Here is a 19,961-nt window from a genome sequence, read left to right as displayed (position 1 = left end):
CACAAAGTAAACCCCAAAAAATCTTTGAAAAAAAAAGTAATTTGAAAAATCATATTTTATTGAGGAAAATCGTACTGTCGTATTTGCTTCTAAAAATCGTACGAAATATGACTAAATCGTACTGGTTGGCAGGTCTGGATCAAAGCGACTGGTAGTCATCTTTGGTCTATAGTGGGTTGAGAGGCAGGTGAGAGGTGGACACATTATTTAGACCTGTGGTCATAAACTGATTTGTAATATTTGTTGCCTGCTCATCATAATTTATCGCAGAATAAGAGAGGGCATGGTGAGTGATTTTAGTTTGAAAATTCTTTAAAAATTACAGAGAAAAGAGCCATGAGAAAAAAGAAAGAAAAAGAGTATCGATTACCCAAAGAACAATTTTATTTAAAATCTAATTTCACCGCAGCATATGCGAAATTATCTCATAGGAATAAAGCAAAAATAAACGGGCAAAACAAAAAGTAATTACTTTGTTACGTAAGTTACATAATATGTTAGAAAGTTTGTATAATTCTTACCAAGGTAGATAGCCTTGAGCATCTGTAGGAGATCCTTCCCATCAGAAGAAAGCTCTTCATCCTCGTCATCAGATCTATGGGGAGCAAAAGATTAAGATGTAATAAGATATAATAATAATAATAATAATAATAATAATAATAATAATAATAATAATAATATGTCTTGTTTACCCAGGGTAGCCTCATCAGTATTCATACTGTTCTCCCTGAGGGCCCTGCAATCAGTAAGGTACAGTATGGCAGATGAACACGCAGAATGGCTATGTGATAAACAGATTAAAACAAACTACAATGAAGAGGCAATAAACGAACAAAACATACAAACAGAACTGACAACAATCTTCAGAAAACAATCCTAAAACATCATTGATAGACCACAAGAATAAAGACAAAACTTCAGATACAATGTGAAGGGATCAGTAAAACTAATCATGCTAACATAATAAAACAGAAAAAAAGAAAACAAACAACAACAAAAACAAAGGAGAAAAACAAACGAACAAACAGACAAAGGGACAAGATGTTTTTCTTAACCTATTAGCTTTAAAAGGCCTGAAAACTGACATCATTTATCGAACAGGTGTCCAATTTAACCCATCACAAATGCATATGTACATCCTGCCACAAAGAAGCTGCACCCGTTCCAAACAAATTATGCTGCATTGTATAACAATTATAATAATCTGGATTTATATAGCGATTAATACGGAATACCTTCTCTAAGCGCTTTACAGATATTATTACCACGGTCATCGGATTCATTCACGCACAATGTGCACCATCTCTACTCTCTGGGGACATGAATACAACAAGGTTCATCACACAATCAATAATGAACAAACTTCAAGGAAAATATTAATATTTATTTTCGGGGGCAACTTTTCAAGCTTGCCTGCATGAATAAAACATTCTAAAATTTGTTTTGCATTGAACTGATATTCGGGGGCTCTTTTGGGCATTTTGGGGGCAAATTCGCCCAGAGCCCCCGTGTATTTTTTCCACTGACAGACTTACCTGGGTTCCTCTGAAGAGAGGGGGATGAACGCTTGATGATCAGGCCAGCAGCTCTGGGCAGATTGGAGCAACGTGATTGCCTTGGTGTGCTGGGACTTGTCAAGGAGTTCAATCATCTCATCAATAGTACTGAAAATAAAATAATAATAATAATAATAATCTTTTAAAGTCCACTCCAAATGGAAATTCTTTTTGCCCAGTTGATCCTGAGTCCGGCAGCCGCTGAGCAGCGCCAGGTCGACGTTGCTCTATCCCTTATTGTTGAACGCCAAACAAGTTAGCAGCAACTACCGTCTTTTAACGTCTTTTGGTATGACGCGGCCGGGGTTCGAACCCACAACCTCCCGGTTGTGAGGCGGACGCTCTACTGACTGAGCCAACACACCGGTATAAAAACAATGACAAATGCCCGCACAGAAGGGTCACCTGTCTAACGAGCACAAACTAACACTTGAATAAGTGCCGCTAATAGACCAGCTCACGGTTAGCACATGGCTGCAATGAACCCAAATATCCACAGATCTTCAAAACATGAAGAGGTCCCACTTTGTACATTTTGAAATAATCACTCCTACAGCGATGGAGGTGCTACATAAATAGCCTCTGTTTCCCCTTTTCAAAGAATACTTCCACCAGTGTATCATGGACGTGCACTACTTGTGCATGAATGAATAATGATTACATAACTTTCTTGAGCACGTATCCAGTGCTTTGTCTACGTGCATTTCACAATTTGTTCTGCAATGACCATTATCTGCTCATGCTCAGACTACAACCGTGAACTTGCTTATTTTGTGCAAAACTTGATTAATGTCACACACTCTTATGCAAATTGAGTCACATTTTGCCAACAAATTACAGACAAAGACTTCAAAAAAGCTACAGATATTGTGTCATTGATGAAGATTAGTTGGGGATAGTGAATAATGATCTATCCCAATCTGCACAAATAATTTAGATGTCATGCAAAAAACTTAAAGGTGATTCCAAAATAAAAACCGGACCTTGTGACTTCTATCACAAACCAGTTATATATCAATTAGATTTTTTTGAGAATGCTAGAGACATCGAGTTGAGGAACAGCTTGATCACCACAGTCTATGATTATGGCATGAGGAGAGAGAGAGAGGAAGAGAGCAAGAGAGAGAGAGGAAGAGAGAGAGAGAGAGAGAGAGGAAGAGAGAGAGAGAGAGGAAGAGAGAGAGAGAGAGAAACAGAGAGGGAGAGAGAGAGAGATCTTCAGTTTTCTCTGTATATTTGTAACCTATAACTGAACGGGGCCTCTCAGGAAAGCAGTTTGAATACTGAGAGAGTTACCTTGTTGAAATAAAACAAATGAATAAATAAATACATTTAAAAAAAAATTGTTTTCATTACTGCAATTGCCTAGACCCCAAATCAATCGCAAGTCCTCAAATCTATCATCACAAGTTTGCAATCTCCTATCTCTTATGTACATAGTTGCTATTGATATCAACTCTTTGTAATTAGACGGGGCCCTGCTGGTAATTATAATAATTGAACTCATTGTTTTAAAGGGATCCAGTAACTTTGTCTCAGATTCTGAAACAAAATTCTGGACTTAGCTCCTGCTGGAATGATTATTATAAACCTTTAGGCACCGATTGGGGAAGTTTTCTCCATAGAGGGAGCAAGTAGCTACAAGTAGTACAGTGGGGATTTAAGAGACTTACTCCAATGGAGATGCATCTTCCGGTATCTGGATCAAACTCTCCTCATCCTCTGACTCCTCCTCCAAGATCTTTCGGATGGTAGTCTTGATCTCGGGCTCCATCGCTGTCCAGTTATCCACAGGATTACGGCTCACATCTACAAGGACAATGTAAGACACCACATGAAAGATGTTTAGGTTTTATGTTCTATTTTCGCTACTTTTGTATGTATCTTTACTTTCTTTGATGGGGGGGGGGGGGGGGAGTCATTTTTACGTCAGTTTGATATATTTCAAAGATAATATCAAGCTGGAAGATACACAAGGAGAAGGGGTGACGTAGGAAGAGAGTGAGAGTGGACAGGGAGAAAGAGGGGAGTAGGGGGAGAGAGACAATGAGAGGGGGAGATTGGGAGGCACACATAGCGGGAGGAGGGGGAGGAGGGAGAGGAGGAGGAGGGGAGGAGAAAGGGGGAGGAAGGGGGGGGGGGGGAGAAAGAGAGACAGAGAAAGCAAGAGAAAGAGAGAAAAGGAGAGGGCGAGAGTGGACAGGAAGAAAGAGGGAAGTAGGGGGAGAGAGACAATGAGAGGGGGAGATTGGGAGACACACATAGCGGGAGGAGGGAGAGGAGGAGGAGGGGAGGAGAAAGGGGGAGGAAGGGGGGGGGGGGAGAAAGAGAGACAGAGAAAGCAAGAGAAAGAGAGAAAGAGAGAGAGAGAGACAGAGAGAGACAGAGAAAGCAAGAGAAAGAGATAAAAAGAGAGAAAGAGAGAGAGAGAGAGAGTAAAAGAAAGAGAGAGAGAGAGACATAGAATGACAGTCTATGAGATACTGGGGATGGTAAAAGGGAAGGGAAATTAGTAAATTTCACAGTCCCTGTGGTATTGTATTGAATTACTTACCATTAGCAACTGTCTCTGGCTCATCAGGCATCATTGCTTTCAGCTTCTCTTGTTCTTTCTCCAAGTTGACCTGTAACGCCTCTGCAGATAGCTACATACAAACAAACAAACAAATAAACTAGATGGATGTTCCACTGCACGCAGTCGACAATGATGCCTCCGCCATAGAGCAATTGTATATAACCAGAACAGAAGCAATGTTTCAAATTCAAGTTTGATTGTAATCCATAAACAGGTTCTCAGAATATCGTTGATTACAAGCTATTTATTGTATACATGTATGACCCTTTGAGCTTTGACCTCACGACCCTAATCGTTTACGCAAGACCCCCCAGATGTTATACATTACATGGTGATCTCAATAGGTTGTTCGATAAGGGCATATCCCAGGGCAGGAGAGTAAAGAAATTGGACCATCCACCATTGGTTGGTGGTTTGTTTCTTTTGTCCGACTGCTGAGAAAGCAGGTGTTTGCTTGAAAGTAAGCAACCAGGGTATGGACAGCTATGGATAGCTTGTATGGACAGCTTATAAAGTCCTCTCTGAAGGACTTGGTAATGAGGATCAATGCTAAAGGGCACTAGGGCATCAAATCATTTTTTAACCTGGGACCTCCCGGTTACGAGACCACTGCTCTACCACTAAGCCATCACGCCTCACCACCATTAAGATACCACCCTGCCTGTATTACAAGCACACAAACCACTGTCAATAGACTCCATGATTATCTTCGTTCTCACCTTGGCTGCGAAAGGGTTGCTGGTGAGGAAGGCCGAAATGAGCTGGACGGCTCCCTTGCGCACGATGCTAGACTTGTCCCTGAGACGGCCGATGGTGAGCTCCATGACGGTGTGCTGTCGGGACAGGGGAATGGCGCGCTCACGGCACAGGTGAAGCCAGACCTGCAGGGCACGACTACGGCTGAAAGCGTTGACATCATGGATGTGGTCCTACGGTGAAGGAATACCAGGGGGGTGTTTCACAAAGATCCTAGGTTGAACTTATCTCTAAGTTGGACTTAACAATTATGGAAAGCCGTTAGCATCTATGAAAATATTTTGTAAAAGTTTTTCTAAAAGGCATAAAATGTTGATTCAAATCATTCATATTTTCCATCATCAAGGAGATTTCATGTTCTTGTGGAATTTATAAAAAGTCTAAAATACTTGAATTCTCGCTTTTGAGTATATTTTAGTGGCTCTGTATAATTTTTTAAGTCTAACTTAGAGTTCAGTTCGACTTAGGATCTTTGTGAAACACCCCCCTGGATAATAATAACAGCGTGGATTTTTGTTCTGTTCAGTGTCAGAGATTCAGTGAACACTTTCACACTGTCAGATGGGTTGACTTCTCATCTTAAAAAGAGGAACATGTAAATACGCTTGGCCTTGTGTCCAATAAAAGCAATGAGTTACAGATTATGACAAAATTCTGCTTAGGGGATTTAGGCTCAGCATTTGTGTCCTGGCAGCATCATCACATGAAAGTTTTAGATACATATCAATGTTTATTCAGTGTTTCCAAATACCATACAATCTATCTATCTGTCTAGGTATCTTCTCCCAGTTCGGTGGTTGATTGCAACATCTCTCCATTTCACTCTATCTTCTGCCATTATGGTGCACTCTTGCAGTTTTAGTCCACTCCAGTTCTTGACATTCTCTTCCCAGTTGATTCTGGGTCTCACTCTACAATATGGCAGGATTATTTCCAAACAGCCAGGAAAGATGTACAAACCCAAGAACTAAATTACATATGAATTTCCTTACCTCAAGTTTGTCCAGTAGTTGATCTCTGGCAGTCTTAGCCTTCTTATCCAGCTGTTCCTTGCTCAGGACTTTGATAACAATCTCACCTATGACTCCTAGCACTCCGTTCCGCATGGTGTAGGACTGCCACAAAAGGTTCAAGTATGATCATTTGTAACATAATGTTGCATCAATAATATCAATTATTTTAAAGAGAAGGTTGAGTTCTGGGAAGAGGTGAAAAATAATTTGTGAGCGTTATCATTGTTATTGTGCAAGGGTGGAAGAACATCAGATTAAACATGTTCCCTGAAAAGCATGGCTCTTCAAATGCCTTCATATTCTAAATATGACATGAAACATCGTAAAAATCCAGGTAGGATTTTTTTCGCCATTTGTTCGTGTAGTCCCATATACATCATTCTGTGTACAGTTCTTGTAACTTTGACAAGATTTGGCCAAATTTCTTATCATTTTGATGATTCCAGAACCTTGCAATACACACAAATACTTATATACTAGATGATCAACCTTTTCTGATAGATTCCACACCGTTTCTTTCACAATGCAATCACATGACCAGAACTCAACTTTATCTTTAATCTATTATGTTTTGTTCGCAAAATTCCTCATCTGAATCTCTCAGAGATTAAAAAAAAAAAAAACGTCGCCTCAAATTGATGAAGAGTTGAAATATGGAGACTTGTATAAAAAAGTTACACAAAATATTAAAAAAATAAAGAGGATACTTCTTGGATCGTGTAGCGTGGGCCCTCTGTACCACTGCAACTTGTATGGAAAACAAGTGTCAAAGATCTATGAAAAAATCTGCTCATGGCCAATCAATTGTAAGGATTTCAGTGGTTTACAACAATTATCGTATCATGTTATTGATAATAAGTGTTATGAAACAGGGCTTGCCTAATACATGGTCTACAGAATGATCCGAACAGACGTTGAACAACAGCCAGCTGGCAATAGGCCAGTGGTATTAAAAAGGGAAGTCAAGGAGGAAAAACAAGTACAGACAGAGAGGGAGAGATTGAGGGAGATATATATATAAATAGAGAGAGAGAGAAAGAGAGAGAGAGAGGTAGAAAGAGAGAAACCAAGAGTAAGTAGAAGAGGGAAAGGAGAAAGTGATATACAGAGAGAGAGAGAGAGAAATTGATAGAACAAGAGAGAGGTAGAAAGAGGAACAAGTGAGAGCTAGAAAGATAAAGGGGAGAGAGAGAGAGAGGGACAGAGTGAGGGAGAGAGAAAAGATAGAATAAGATAGAGATAGAGACAAATAAAGAGAAAGAAAAAGGGGAAAGAGAGAGAGAGAGAGAGAGAGAGAGAAAAAGAGTGAGAGAGAAAAAGAACTTCATTCCTGGATGCTGACCATAATTGTCTTGTTTAAATAACTTACCTCTCCATCTAGATGACACAGAATAAGACTGATGCAAGGTAGCATGGCATCTGGAACCCGTTCAGCCATCTCAACCAGAAAGCTGGCATAAGAACGAGTCCCACTGTTGTCCCTGGTCAGATCGTGTGAGTCTATGCTACCGATTTCCCTGTCAAATACAGAGAGGTAACAAGTGTTATAATTTTTTCAAAATGCTTTATACTACCCCTAAAAACAAAAATAGGTAACATTCTAAGAAAGCTTATCTCTTCCACTTGCATACACAATTCAAATATAAACAAGAGAGATCAAAAGAAATGTTTACTAGAACAAACTTTCATAAGTTTTTGCTAATTAGTGAGAACATATTTGTACAAATTTGCACACAGAGCATCTAATTATATATGGCTGCAAAAAACAACAACGATATCTCAAATTTGGAATCATTGCTAATAATAATAATAATAATATCGAATATTTAGGAGCACTAAAAACAATAAGTACCATAGCGCTTACAAATACAAATATATGAAAAGAGGTACAATTATGTGTGAAAATTGTGAAATGTTTGTTATTCATATAAGGACACTTCTGTTTTTTGCAATGTCAGTGTGTACATGTAGTACATCTTTTTTTTCTTCTCTTCCTTTTTTTCATACGTGGGTTTGAAATCTCATATTTCTTATCAGAATATATGTAAGACTAGAGGTGCGAAATTCACTTAACCTCGGGTGGTAAAAGAATTTCCACAAGATACTGACAGCAGGCCTTAAATTTCAGTGCTTTTAGGGCAAGGCCACTTTTCTGTAGGGCACATTCCTATATTACAGCACAAATAGGAAGAACTGGAAAGGGCACAAAAAATACTGAATAGAGCATTTACACTGGAGGGGCTTGGATGTTGGGCAGAACACCAACTTGAGCGATTGTCACCCCACCCAAAAGCTCGTCTAGAATTTGGGTCCTCGCCCTTTTAGCATTATGTGAATGTGCATGTACCTACCTCATGATTTCATTGACGACACTCTTAACACCGTACTGGATAGCAATGGTCTGTACTGTTTGGGCCAGGGGTCCGGGTAGGTGCTCAAAGTGCTGCACCAGCTGTAACATCTTCAAGGTCCCACCTGCATAATGAAGAACAGAAGAGAGGGTAAACATAACCTGCACGCTTGAGTCCATGCATTTTTTTACATACATATATGTTTTTACATACATAATGAACCCTGTGACTTTTGACCTTTGACCTTGTGACCCCAAATCTAATCAGCTCATTAGCTCTGCCAGATGCATGCATGATCCAAGTTTGGCACGAATCCATCAATTGGTTCTTCGCGATCACGAGAGCGGGACGTACGGACGGATGGACGGACAACCCGAAAACATAAAAGAGAAGAAAGCTTGATAAAGGATTTAAAACAATCCCCTGCTTGTTAAAGTTCATCAATCCCTCTCACAAACATTACAACTTGGTGCTCAACAGGAGCACCTGGTAATAGTAGAATCATTTCCCAGAACCACATCCCAATGGATAGGACTAAAACCCTGAGGTCTCTTGGTTCACTCACCTAGAACATGATTGTACCTTTTGTAGAGAAGACCTAAATGGATAGATCTATGAGCAGGACACTCACATTATCCATGGCTTTATCATTTGAAGGGTAGACCAAAGATCTGAACGTTAATTATCTAATACATAGATCTATAGAGAGGTCCCCTAGTTCAGTTCACTTGCCTAGAACATGGAGGGATTATTTGGGGAGAAGACTTCAGAACTTCACACTACTACCCAAACACAGTCCCGAGGTAGCTAAAACTGCCCCATGGATAGGACTCAAACACTCACTCACCTAGAACATGGTTGTATCTTTTGAAGAGAAGTCCCAAGGTCTGCGTGATTACATCTCTGGTGCTATGGTTCCTGGTGATGGACGGGTTCTCCAACATCTTATAGCAACAACCGCTCACAAGACTGTAGATTATCAACACACAATATGAATACAGTTGTAATCATCTTCCAGCTAGTCATCTCATCTTTCTATTATACAGTGAAACCTGACTACAAAGACCACCTGACTGACCCAAGGGAGACATGAAAAGTGGTCTTAATGTACAGGTTCCTTTAGTACATGTTCAATGAGAAACCATTTTCAAGGGAAACAAAAATTATGGTCTTTGTAGACAGGTGGTCACTAAAGCAGGTTTGACTGTATATTCTAACGGCATACCTGCCAACCTCTCATAGCAAAAGTGAGGAATCTCTCAAGGCAAAATTAGGAATACACTATTTTGTATAGTTTTCATACAGAATACTTCAGAAAAAGAGAGGAATCTAGGGTTCAAGACAATAGCTTGAAGGTAAAACAACAAAAAATTAATGTGTATGTGTGTGTGTGCAAAGGTCTCTGAAAAGATCTCTCCAGGGCTAGGGCACCATGCGCTAAACAAGACCTGTCCGACGTAAAAGTGAAGTCCACTCTTGGTGACTGACAACACCTATTATTGGGTAAACAGTTATTAACACCAGAATGGTGTCGAATTCCCTATGAAAACTCACTACTATACGTCTTCGATTTACAGTAGTGTATTACTTACTTGACAAATTCCTCTTCTACTACTGGAGGATCCCATAGTCGACAGATATCAAGTTGGAGAGTTTGAATGAGGCATTGCAGCGATTTCTCCTTCTCACTGTCCCAGTCCCACGCACCTGCTTTTACCGTCTTCTTACCTCGACCCTGAAATAGAAAATATATGAAAAGTTAACACTTCGTCCTCACATGTTGGAGGTGTGGTGGTATAGAAGTTCATTCACTTTACTTCTGGTCAATTCCAAGCATTGTTGGCAGGGTTGTGGGAAGACTATCAAAAATTAAATTAAATATATTCAAATAGATCTTTTTTCTTTTTTCGGCGGGGGGGGGGGGGGGGGGGGGGGGGGGTCTTTACGAAAAAGTAGGCCTATTGAAATCTCATATTTCGGATATAAAAGATACAAAAAGTCTGACATGGAACCCTAAAAAAATCAGACTTTAGAGTAAAATGTTTGTTTGGCATTAACCTATTTGATCAGCAAAAAACATAAATTGAAACATTTGCTCTCCCACAAGGATCATGAAGCAGGGGGAAAAATACACGGGGGCTCGGGGCAAATTAGCCCCCAAAATGATCAAAAGAGCCCTCGAAAGTCTTAAAAGAGCCCCCAAATTTTGCATAGAGTTCAATGCAAAACAAGTTAAAGAGTGTTATTTCATGCAAGCAAGCTTGAAAAGTAGCCCCCGAAATGTTTAAAGTAATTTTTTCCCTGTCATGAAGAAACAAGAAATAGAGTAGGTAAGCTGTACATGTCAATAGAATCACAATTGCATGGCCCAACACAAATTATATGTGAACTTGGATAATTTCTGATAAATAAGGTCAAGAGTAACCACATCAAAATGCTCAAATAAACACATCACATACCCTTCCTTTCATGGTAGCGGTATCTGTCGAGGGTTTACAAGCCTCTGTCTCAAACGCTTCGGTCAGCTGACATAGGACGTAGGTGGTCATCTTGGTTGCGTTGAGAAGGAGATGTCTGAACTTAGGGTCATTGTCAGGACTCTCAATGAACTTGGTGAGCGCATCCACATTCCTTGCACAGGCTGTGTGTTGAAAAATATCATGAGTTTAAAACATTATTGGGACTTAGGAATACATCAAGGAACAAATAACAGCTACACCTTTTCCCTTGCAATACCCCACTGACGATATTCAATTTGTAATTTTGTATCTATCAAGGGTTTGCCTGTCTCAAAGGCTTTGCTCAACTGATATAAGATGTATCTTGGTTGGATTGAGAAGGAGATGTCTGAGCTTAGGATCATTATCAGTGCGAAAGTGTGCGAATCAGTAATAATACATTTCATATCACCAAAATCGTCTGCTTTTCAACTTTGCTGCTCCCCATTGGGGATGTTTTTATTTAAGACACACTCTTACAGAGCACACCATCCAAATACAACCCAAGAGAGGGAAACTGCTCCTTTGTCAATGACCGAAAATGCTTACGCAGTCGTTATTGTTAAAACAGTTGAATGTTCTCAACTTCTCATTAAGATGCACATAATCAGAAGGCGGTGACTATCATAGGATCAAAGAAAGAATCACGTTGAATGTCCATCCCTAATAGGTCCATGGTATGATAGATGTAAACATGTGTGTGAAGTAAAAAAGACTTAAGGATATCAAAAGTTGAATGGGAAAGTGATTATCGCCATGAGCAAATTCAAATCCTCAAGTCCTCCCTATGATTATCTTTACTGGTAATATTTTTAATGTTAGGCTTCCCGGGAGAAGTGTTAACTGTTGTAAAGAAATTTTTGGCTACACCCAGTAATTAAAGACATCGAGCTCGATCTTTTTATTGCAAACAAGTCGGAACAAATCTTGGAATCCGGGCAGAGACTCTACTACCCGGCCATCTGATCCATGGCACAGTCACAATGAACTGGAAACAAATACCTTAGCTCTCCTGAATCACAAGATTTTGTCATAATCAATTATGTATACCATCATTCTAAGTTTCACAGTGTCTTTGTTTCGAACATAAAATTACTGGACTAAAATACATGGGAACATAAAATGGGAAACTCTTTTGTGAGAGAAGGTACAAACCTGTCAAAATGATCTCCCATGCCTCCTCTTTAGCATCTTGATCAACACTTGAGAATTGTCTGTGGAAAAGGAAAAAAAAAAGTGAGAGACATCTTATTAAACAAACAAAAAAATTGATCTATTTGTTTTATTTAAACAGGGTAACTCTCTCAGTATTAAAACTGCTTTCCTGAGAAACACTTGGCAAAAAATAGGTTACAAATATAGAGGAAATCAAACAAAGTTTAAATACATACATATATATATACAAACCATTTCAAGAGTTTTGTTGTTTTTGTTATATATGCACCATGATGTAAACACAAAAATATTTGACCAGTTTCTCCAATATAATAATGTGATGGTGATGGTGGTTATTTTACCTGACTAAGAAAGCATAAATGCTTGTAAGTAAGCAACCAGACGGCCAACGGCTTTAGGTCCTCTCTGAGGGACCTGGTAATGAGGATTAATGCCTTACCAAAGGGCACTAGCGCATTGACTTGGTTTCACACCGGGTCACCGGATTACGAGACCATTGCTCTACCGACTGAGCTATAACGCCTCCTCTAATAGCTGTTCTTTCAAATCGATTAGCAAAAAGTCAAATTGAGAATGCCGACGCACAAGAGACAGGTAAATATATAAATGTCGTTTTAAACAGTTGACTTGAGTTGTAAAGATTGTGGGTTTGATCGATCCCCCAGCATGGCAATCATGTCCTCCTCAACCAAAGCTTTTTTTTATATCCAATACTTCTCTCCATCCTGCAGTGGGTTCCTGAGACTAGGCTATAAACGTTATACGTGTTTGACTAGCGTATGTACGCCTGTAAATGGCGACTGGTTGTAATCCTCTATAGTGGAGTTGAGAAAGTGTACCATATACCTGTACCAGACCTGCCAACCTCTGGAGTTCAAAAACTGTATTCTTTAATCCCAAAAGTTGTATTTACTGACAAAAGTTGTATTCTTAAAAATAGGCATGGACTGTAACACGGATCAATGCCTCTTACAGTTCCTACATACAGGAAGATTTTTTTTTTTTAATCATTGGTTGAATATGCATGATTTCGTCGTGACTGCATGGTGTGTTCGATGAACCAATTAATATCCCCAAACTGCCTATGTGAGATGCTTGCAGGATACTTTACAGGACAGAATGGGCATCTTGCCTTGAAAATGGCCACACTAAAAATTAAAATTAAAAAAAAAAATATATTTATATATATTTTTTTTAAATCCTTTTTTTGTTGTTGAAAATAGTACTGTCGTATTTGCTTCTAAAAATCATACGAAATACGACTAAATCGTACTGGTTGACAGGTCTGCATATACATTATGAGAAGTACCATAGTAACTGAATCAAATGACCATAGGTATTCTAATCATCAAATTGCCTAGAAATGTAATGTTTTGGTCAGCTTTTCACAAAACCGTGTAAGTTCAAGTTCGGCAAAGGCCCAACAACCCAATGACATGTTGAATTGAACATGTGTTTCAACAGGATGTCAGTGAACTTGTACTTATGACAGTTTAATGAAACAATGCCAACCTTTACAAATATAACTGTTATATTACTATTATTATTATTGCTCGTTAAGGTTAATCCCCGAAAAATTATAATATAACATTGTAAAAAGGAGGTGCGATGGCTCAGTGGTGAGCAGTGGTCTCATAACCGGGAGGTCCTGGGTCCTGGGTATGCACTAGCGCCCTTTGGTAAGACATGAAGTCCCTCAGCAGTGAAAAAAATACACGGGGGCTCGGGGCGAATTAGCCCCCGAAATGCCTAGAAGAGCCCCCGAAAATCAGAAAAGAGCCCCTGTAAATTTGCATAGAGTTCAATGCAAAACAAAGTTTAGAATGTTATTTTCATGCAGGCAAGCTTGAAAAGTAGCCCCCGAAAAATAAATATTAATTTTTTCCCTGTCCCTCAGGGAGAAATTAAAGCCATTAGTCCCATGGACAATTGTACTTACCAGTATACACATGTTTTCTTAGCAGTCAGGGAAAACAAACAAACAAATGATTATTGTGATTATCTTATTTACCTGAGTAGACTGTAGAAGCTATCAAAATGATCCAGAATCATGAAGGATCCATCATGATGAAGGGATGACTTACAACCTAAAAAAAAAAAAAAAATGTAGGTGTGAATTTGATATATCACTTGATTTTGTTATTCAACTCAAATAAAACAATTTCAGAATTAAAAACGATTCATCTCTTTTACCCAGTGAAGCCGGTTAAATACTTTTTAATAATCATCCTTCAATATTTTCGCTTGTTGTTAAAATTCACGATCAATGAGTGATTTGCATAATTGGTGCAAAATAACTGCTTACACCTGTAGGCCTATACAGTAGATCTTGCTTGATCTTGATAACTCACCGACAATCTTGTCTGCAACCTGTCTTAGTGGGTAAACCTCTTCAACGATGTACTGGTTGATCCCTGTACCCTGCTGAAGGTCTTTCAGACGAAGAGGGACGACAAAGTCCTTTAGGCTCATCTTCACCTTTTAAAATCTTAAATATTTTCTGGAAAAAAAAAACATTCATAGTGTGTTTAGTATTCTGCAAACTAATATAGAACACATGTATCTTGAATAATTCATATATTTGTATCAAACATATGCTGGCTGCAAAACCCCTAGTAGATCTAGATGTAGACTCTAACTGTTAGATCTAAAGAAATTTATCGCGTTAACTTATAAGATTAAGTGATAGATCTAGATCACTTTATTATATATGATTATGAGGGGTTTTGATGATTCATTCAGAATCAGACATTGCAATTTACATTCTCTCCTGATTTTATTTTTAATCTTCATCTTGACTTTATTTTTTAAAATTTTACCCTGGGCCCAGGCCCAGTCAAGTTTACAGTACTGTGTGTGTGTGTAGATCTATAATTGGGTTTTTACAGACGTGTATCAATCAGATATGATTATTTACGTCTAGAGTCTAGGACCGACCTAGACCGAATTTTCCGTCTCTTTCGTTCGTTATAGCCTCTTATTGGGGTAGGGTCGGCCGGCTCTCTCTTTAGAGACGGAAACCGTCTATACACATTCCCTTGATAACGCCACGGCCATTTCAGGTCGTAGCGTTTTGCCCCCAAAATCCCCCAAAATGTCATTTTACCTCGTGCATGTTATATTGTAAATTAGGCCTAGGCTATAATAATTCAGTTCCACTTACCAACTTGACTGAAATAATCCGTTTAATGGTCCCTTTTAAGGAAATTATGGGTCAAAATCGACATCCATGTTGAAAATCTTGCAAGCCGTGTTAAACTATCGCTGCCGGAGTCATCTAAATCGTGTGTGTGTGTGTGTATTGGGTTGTGGGCGTTGTGGCGTGCGCCTGTAATCCAGCTAAAAAGTGGAAGTTACAAACTGATTCAGCCGAGGACGCAGGTTCGAAACTGAGTCACGTCTTTCGGATGGTGACGTTTAAAGGTCGGTCCCAGACGTAAATAATCATATCTGATTGATACACGTCTGTAAAAACCCAATACACACGCATCTAAATCAATCTCATCCCTTCTAGTCTACGCCGAAGGCAAAATATTAGGGTGTCTGATCGCGCACCCGATGTTGTGTGCTAAAATCTTTCCCATAGAGATTGCACACATCCCTATGTGGTCTACATGCATTGCGCGACCAAGCAAAATTGGTCAATGGTTTTATGAAAAATTAGAAATTCAAACCTTTATAACAAATGATCCTGAAGGTGAAACTCAATAAATGTGGTGTCATATGAAAGAGCAGGTTTTTCTCCATATTCCCCATAGGGGGCCACCCCCGGAATTCTAAAAATATCTTGCTCAAAACAGCGATTTAAACATCGTTTCCATGGTAACTCGGAGATTTACCAATTTCACGAACTGCTCCCCCGAGGGATAAGTTGGGCCAGCTGTAAAGAATATATCCATGCACTTATTTTTTCTCTAGTCCCAAGGGATCATTTGTTACAACAGTTTGAAAATACCCTTGCTCCACACTTTGCATATCGTGCTGTGCATTAGCTGTGCAGCTTTTGAGCAGAAATTATAACTCTGCGTGAACCACTTTTCTGTCCATTCTGACCAAAATGCTATGAATATTGCACAATTTTTGAGGGGCTGTATCTTTTGATAGAAACATCGGTGAGTCTTGAAATTTGAAAGGTATTATTCTGATTACATTTTTTATTCCAATATCAAACAAAAATGGTGAAAAAACGATCCCAAATTGAAAATTGAAAAATCGTTCAGACACCCTAATCTGATTATGAAGGAAAAAAACTGTGATAACGCCATTACGAACGTGTAGATAGCGCACAGTTTTTCCTTCATAATCATTGTGCCTTCGGCATAGACTAGAAGGGATGAGATTGTATGACTCCGGCAGCGAGAGTTTAACACGGCTTGCAAGATTTTCAACATGGATGTCGATTTTGACCCATAATTTCCTTCAAAGGGACCATTAAACGGATTATTTCAGTCAAGTTGGTAAGTGGAACTGAATTATTATAGCCTAGGGCTAGGCCTAATTTACAATATAACATGCACGAGGTAAAATGACATTTTTGGGGGATTTTGGGGGCAAAACGCTACGACCTGAAATGGCCGTGGCGTTATCAAGGGAATGTGTATAGACGGTTTCCGTCTCTAAAGAGAGAGCCGGCCGACCCTACCCCAATAAGAGGCTAACGAACGAAAGAGACGGAAAATTCGGTCTAGGCCTAGGACCGACCTTATTAAAGTCACCATCCGAAAGACGTGACTCAGTTTCGAACCTGCGTCCTCGGCTGAATCAGTCAACGCCTAGTCCAACAATCAACATAACATTTCGATATCGTGGGCCCTTTCAGTTGATTAGACGTGTCACGATGGTAGACTCAAATTTCAAATTCAGACAATTCACTCACAAAACAAGGGCCCGCCGCGCCGCGCGGCCGCGCCCGTTTGCCTACAACCTGCCTTCGCCAGCGCCCGGCGCTGCGACACCGAGTCGGACAAGTGCCTCTTCCGCTGCGCGCTGCCCTCTCCAAATCAACGCCAACAGTCAAACAAAACGGTCACCATTACTTATGGCAATGCCTTAGCATTAATTCCTTTCAAAATTTATACTAAGATACATCGGTCATAATTTTTAATAGAAAATATTGAAAATCTACGAACCAACAGGAAGAAAATCGGCAAAAGCTGACACCTTTTGATGCTCAATCAACGGCTTCAAAGTGTCCGCGGAAAATTGTATTGTGAAAATTGACTGAAAATTGACCAATCAGAGCGCGTATTTAGGCGACTATGGTATCTCACAGACGTCAGGACTGAAAATTAAACTAGATGGAACTTCGACTGCGCGTAGTCGAAAATGCATGAATGATGCCTCCGTCATAGAGCAAGTTTTCAAACCAAAACAGAAGAAATTTTTCAAATTCAAGGTTCATTGTAATCCATTCTCAGAATATCTTGATTTCTCATATACATATATGACCCTTTGATCTTTGACCTCATGACCCTAAAATCTACTCAGTTCATTGGCTCTGCAAGATGTCCTGAGTTGTAATCCAGCTGTCAGTTCTAATGAGGATGCGTTCACAAGCTATTTTGCATACATAATGAGCTCATGACATTTGACCTTTGACCTCATGACCCAAGAATCTACTCAGTTCATTGGCTCTGCAAGATACATACATGATCTAAGTTTGGCAGGAATCCCTCAATCTGTTCTTGAGATATATAACCGATCACGAGCTGCAGTCACAAGTTTGCATACCGTAATGAGCCCTGTGACCTTTGAACTTTGACCTCGTGACCCCAAAATCTAATCAGTTCTTCGGCTCTGCAAGCAACATACATGACCTAAGTTTGGCAGGAATCCATCAATCGGTTCTTGAGATAACGCGATCACGATCGAGCTGTTTATGCATACATAATGAGCCATGTGACGTTTGAACTTTGACCTCGTGACCCCAAAATCCAATCAGTTCTTCGGCTCTGCAAGCAACATACATGACCTAAGATTGGCAGGAATCCATCAATCGGTTCTTGAGAACGCGATCACGAGCTGTTTTTGCATACATATGAGCCCTGTGACCTTTGTCCTTTGACCTCGTGACCCCAAAATCTAATCAGTTCATCGGCTTTGCAAGATACATACATGACCAAAGTTTGGCAGGAATTCATCAATCGGTTCTTGAGATAACGCGATCACGAGCTGTTTATGCAGGGCCGCTGAGCCATGTGACGTTTGACCTTTGACCTCGTGACCCCAAAATCTAATCAGTTCATCGGCTCTGCAAGATATATACATACATGACCAAAGTTTGGCAGGAATCCATCAATCGGTTCTTCAGATAACGCGATCACGAGAACGGGACGTACGGTCGGACGCCAGACGGACGGACAACCCGAAAACATAATGCCTCCGGCTACTTCGTAACGGAGGCATAAAAAGTATAAACTTGTAATGTACTGTAGGCCTACATGTGAAACTTTTGATTGATTGATTTTTATTCGACAAGCTTCCAACATACAACAATAATACAATAATAACAGATCAAAAATAAGTCAGCTTGAACAGGATAACCCACGAAAGCTCGAGCTAATTTACAGTGGGGTCCCTTACAGACATGTTTAAAATAAATAAGTTAACATAGTAATATTTACCGACAGATAAGAAAATTAAAAGAATTACTTATTAAAGATAATAATAATAACAACATTAAACTGCCATAGAAATGATAATAAGTAAAAGAAGATAAAGAAGAAGGAGAAGAAGAAAAAGAGGAGGAGGAAGAAGAGGAAAATAATGATGAATTTGTAGAATTTCTATAACGTACGAAAATACAAGTAAACAAAATGAAAAAAGTATGAACCGGAAGAAGAATACAAATTTCAATCATATAACATGTCATTCACTTTTATTCTCTGACTGTCAAGTAGTAGGCATTCCTTTAATTTCCTCTTAAAATGAGCATAGTTTTCTATTTCTTTTACACCATTGGGAAGGGAATTCCAATGTTTTATAGCATTGTAATAAAACGAATTTCCAATACTACCTACTCTTTCTGGTAAGTTAAAGTTGAATCGGCTATTTCAATGCAGAAAACCTTTTACATACTTGCATAATATTATAAATTCTGTATCATTATTGTTGCTATAGATCTATAGGGCCTATGATTCTGCATGAAAAGAAAAAAAAAACCATACATAAACACTGGATGATATATAATGATGATGCTATACCTACCATGGGAATATACAGACAAGAGTTATCCTAATGGTACAGTAGTGTTTCCCATCCCTCTTCAACCCCCCCCCCCCCCCCCCCCCCCCCCCCCCCCCCCCATCAGTAGGCCAACGGTGACTGGCCCGTGACTGGCTTGCATGGCACATATAAAAATGTAAGAGGTAAACATATCAAAACAAAAGCATGTGACAGGTTGAATATGTAGGGGAACCAAGAATTGCGCGAATACGTCAGCTAATTAGGGAAAATATCCGTTTTCCATACATAAAAAACGATGATGAATATAGTTGCTAAAATACTGTGTTTATGCCGAATTATCACGAAAGCCATATTGCTTAACTTTACACATCGTAGCACCCGGGGGGAAAAACGTGTAAAAACACGTTAATTTTACCTTTATTTGGAGATCCCCCCACCCCTGGCGCTCAGGGGGAGGGGGGGGGGTTGCGATTTTTCAAATTTTCGAGGGCCTAAACAAAATGATTAGTGCTCATTACCCCCCCCCCCCCCCTTCCCCCACCCCCACTGAGCGAATTATCGGCCGGCGCGATTTTCTAATTTTCGGGAGCAATTTTTCTATTCTGAATACTAAAAAGTTTAAAAGATGGAGGCGGGCGGGGACAAGAAACAATGCATTTTTGCTATTTGGCCATTTTGGGTGTGGAACTACATTCTGTTTCGAAGCGACCGCAATGATAATCCTGACTCCAAAAAGAGTGAGGTAGTTTTCAATTCTTGCAAATGTACCTTCAACAGTGTACATTTGACCTAAACTCAAGAATTGTCTCTTCTACCAATTCAGTGTTTCTTACTTTTCATCATTCGAAGTT

At 39.5% G+C, this 19,961-nt stretch overlaps 1 protein-coding gene across 1 annotated transcript in view; it reads right to left on the bottom strand.

Moving 5' to 3' along the window:
- The window catches only part of LOC763232 (condensin complex subunit 1), a 41,006-nt gene extending 23,864 nt beyond the window's left edge, over window positions 1–17,142 (bottom strand). Inside the window, exons 1-15 of the mRNA XM_030986864.1 lie at window positions 17,055–17,142; window positions 14,277–14,425; window positions 13,937–14,012; window positions 11,905–11,963; window positions 10,711–10,892; window positions 9,844–9,986; window positions 9,099–9,220; window positions 8,252–8,375; window positions 7,270–7,417; window positions 5,880–6,002; window positions 4,851–5,060; window positions 4,111–4,201; window positions 3,230–3,365; window positions 1,536–1,664; window positions 522–595 (exon numbers count right to left, since the gene is read on the bottom strand). Coding sequence (XP_030842724.1) covers window positions 522–595; window positions 1,536–1,664; window positions 3,230–3,365; window positions 4,111–4,201; window positions 4,851–5,060; window positions 5,880–6,002; window positions 7,270–7,417; window positions 8,252–8,375; window positions 9,099–9,220; window positions 9,844–9,986; window positions 10,711–10,892; window positions 11,905–11,963; window positions 13,937–14,012; window positions 14,277–14,397 — 1,738 coding nt within the window. The 5' untranslated portion in view covers window positions 14,398–14,425; window positions 17,055–17,142. The remainder of the gene's footprint in view (window positions 1–521; window positions 596–1,535; window positions 1,665–3,229; window positions 3,366–4,110; window positions 4,202–4,850; window positions 5,061–5,879; window positions 6,003–7,269; window positions 7,418–8,251; window positions 8,376–9,098; window positions 9,221–9,843; window positions 9,987–10,710; window positions 10,893–11,904; window positions 11,964–13,936; window positions 14,013–14,276; window positions 14,426–17,054) is intronic.
- Between the last annotated feature and the right edge of the window lie 2,819 nt (window positions 17,143–19,961).

The sequence above is a fragment of the Strongylocentrotus purpuratus genome, unplaced genomic scaffold, assembly GCF_000002235.5.
Source record: "Strongylocentrotus purpuratus isolate Spur 01 unplaced genomic scaffold, Spur_5.0 spur5_scaffold_16, whole genome shotgun sequence".
Classification (NCBI taxonomy): Eukaryota; Metazoa; Echinodermata; class Echinoidea; order Camarodonta; family Strongylocentrotidae; genus Strongylocentrotus; species Strongylocentrotus purpuratus.
Note: the sequence above shows the minus strand (reverse complement) of the source record. Positions and strands in the feature narration are given on the sequence as shown.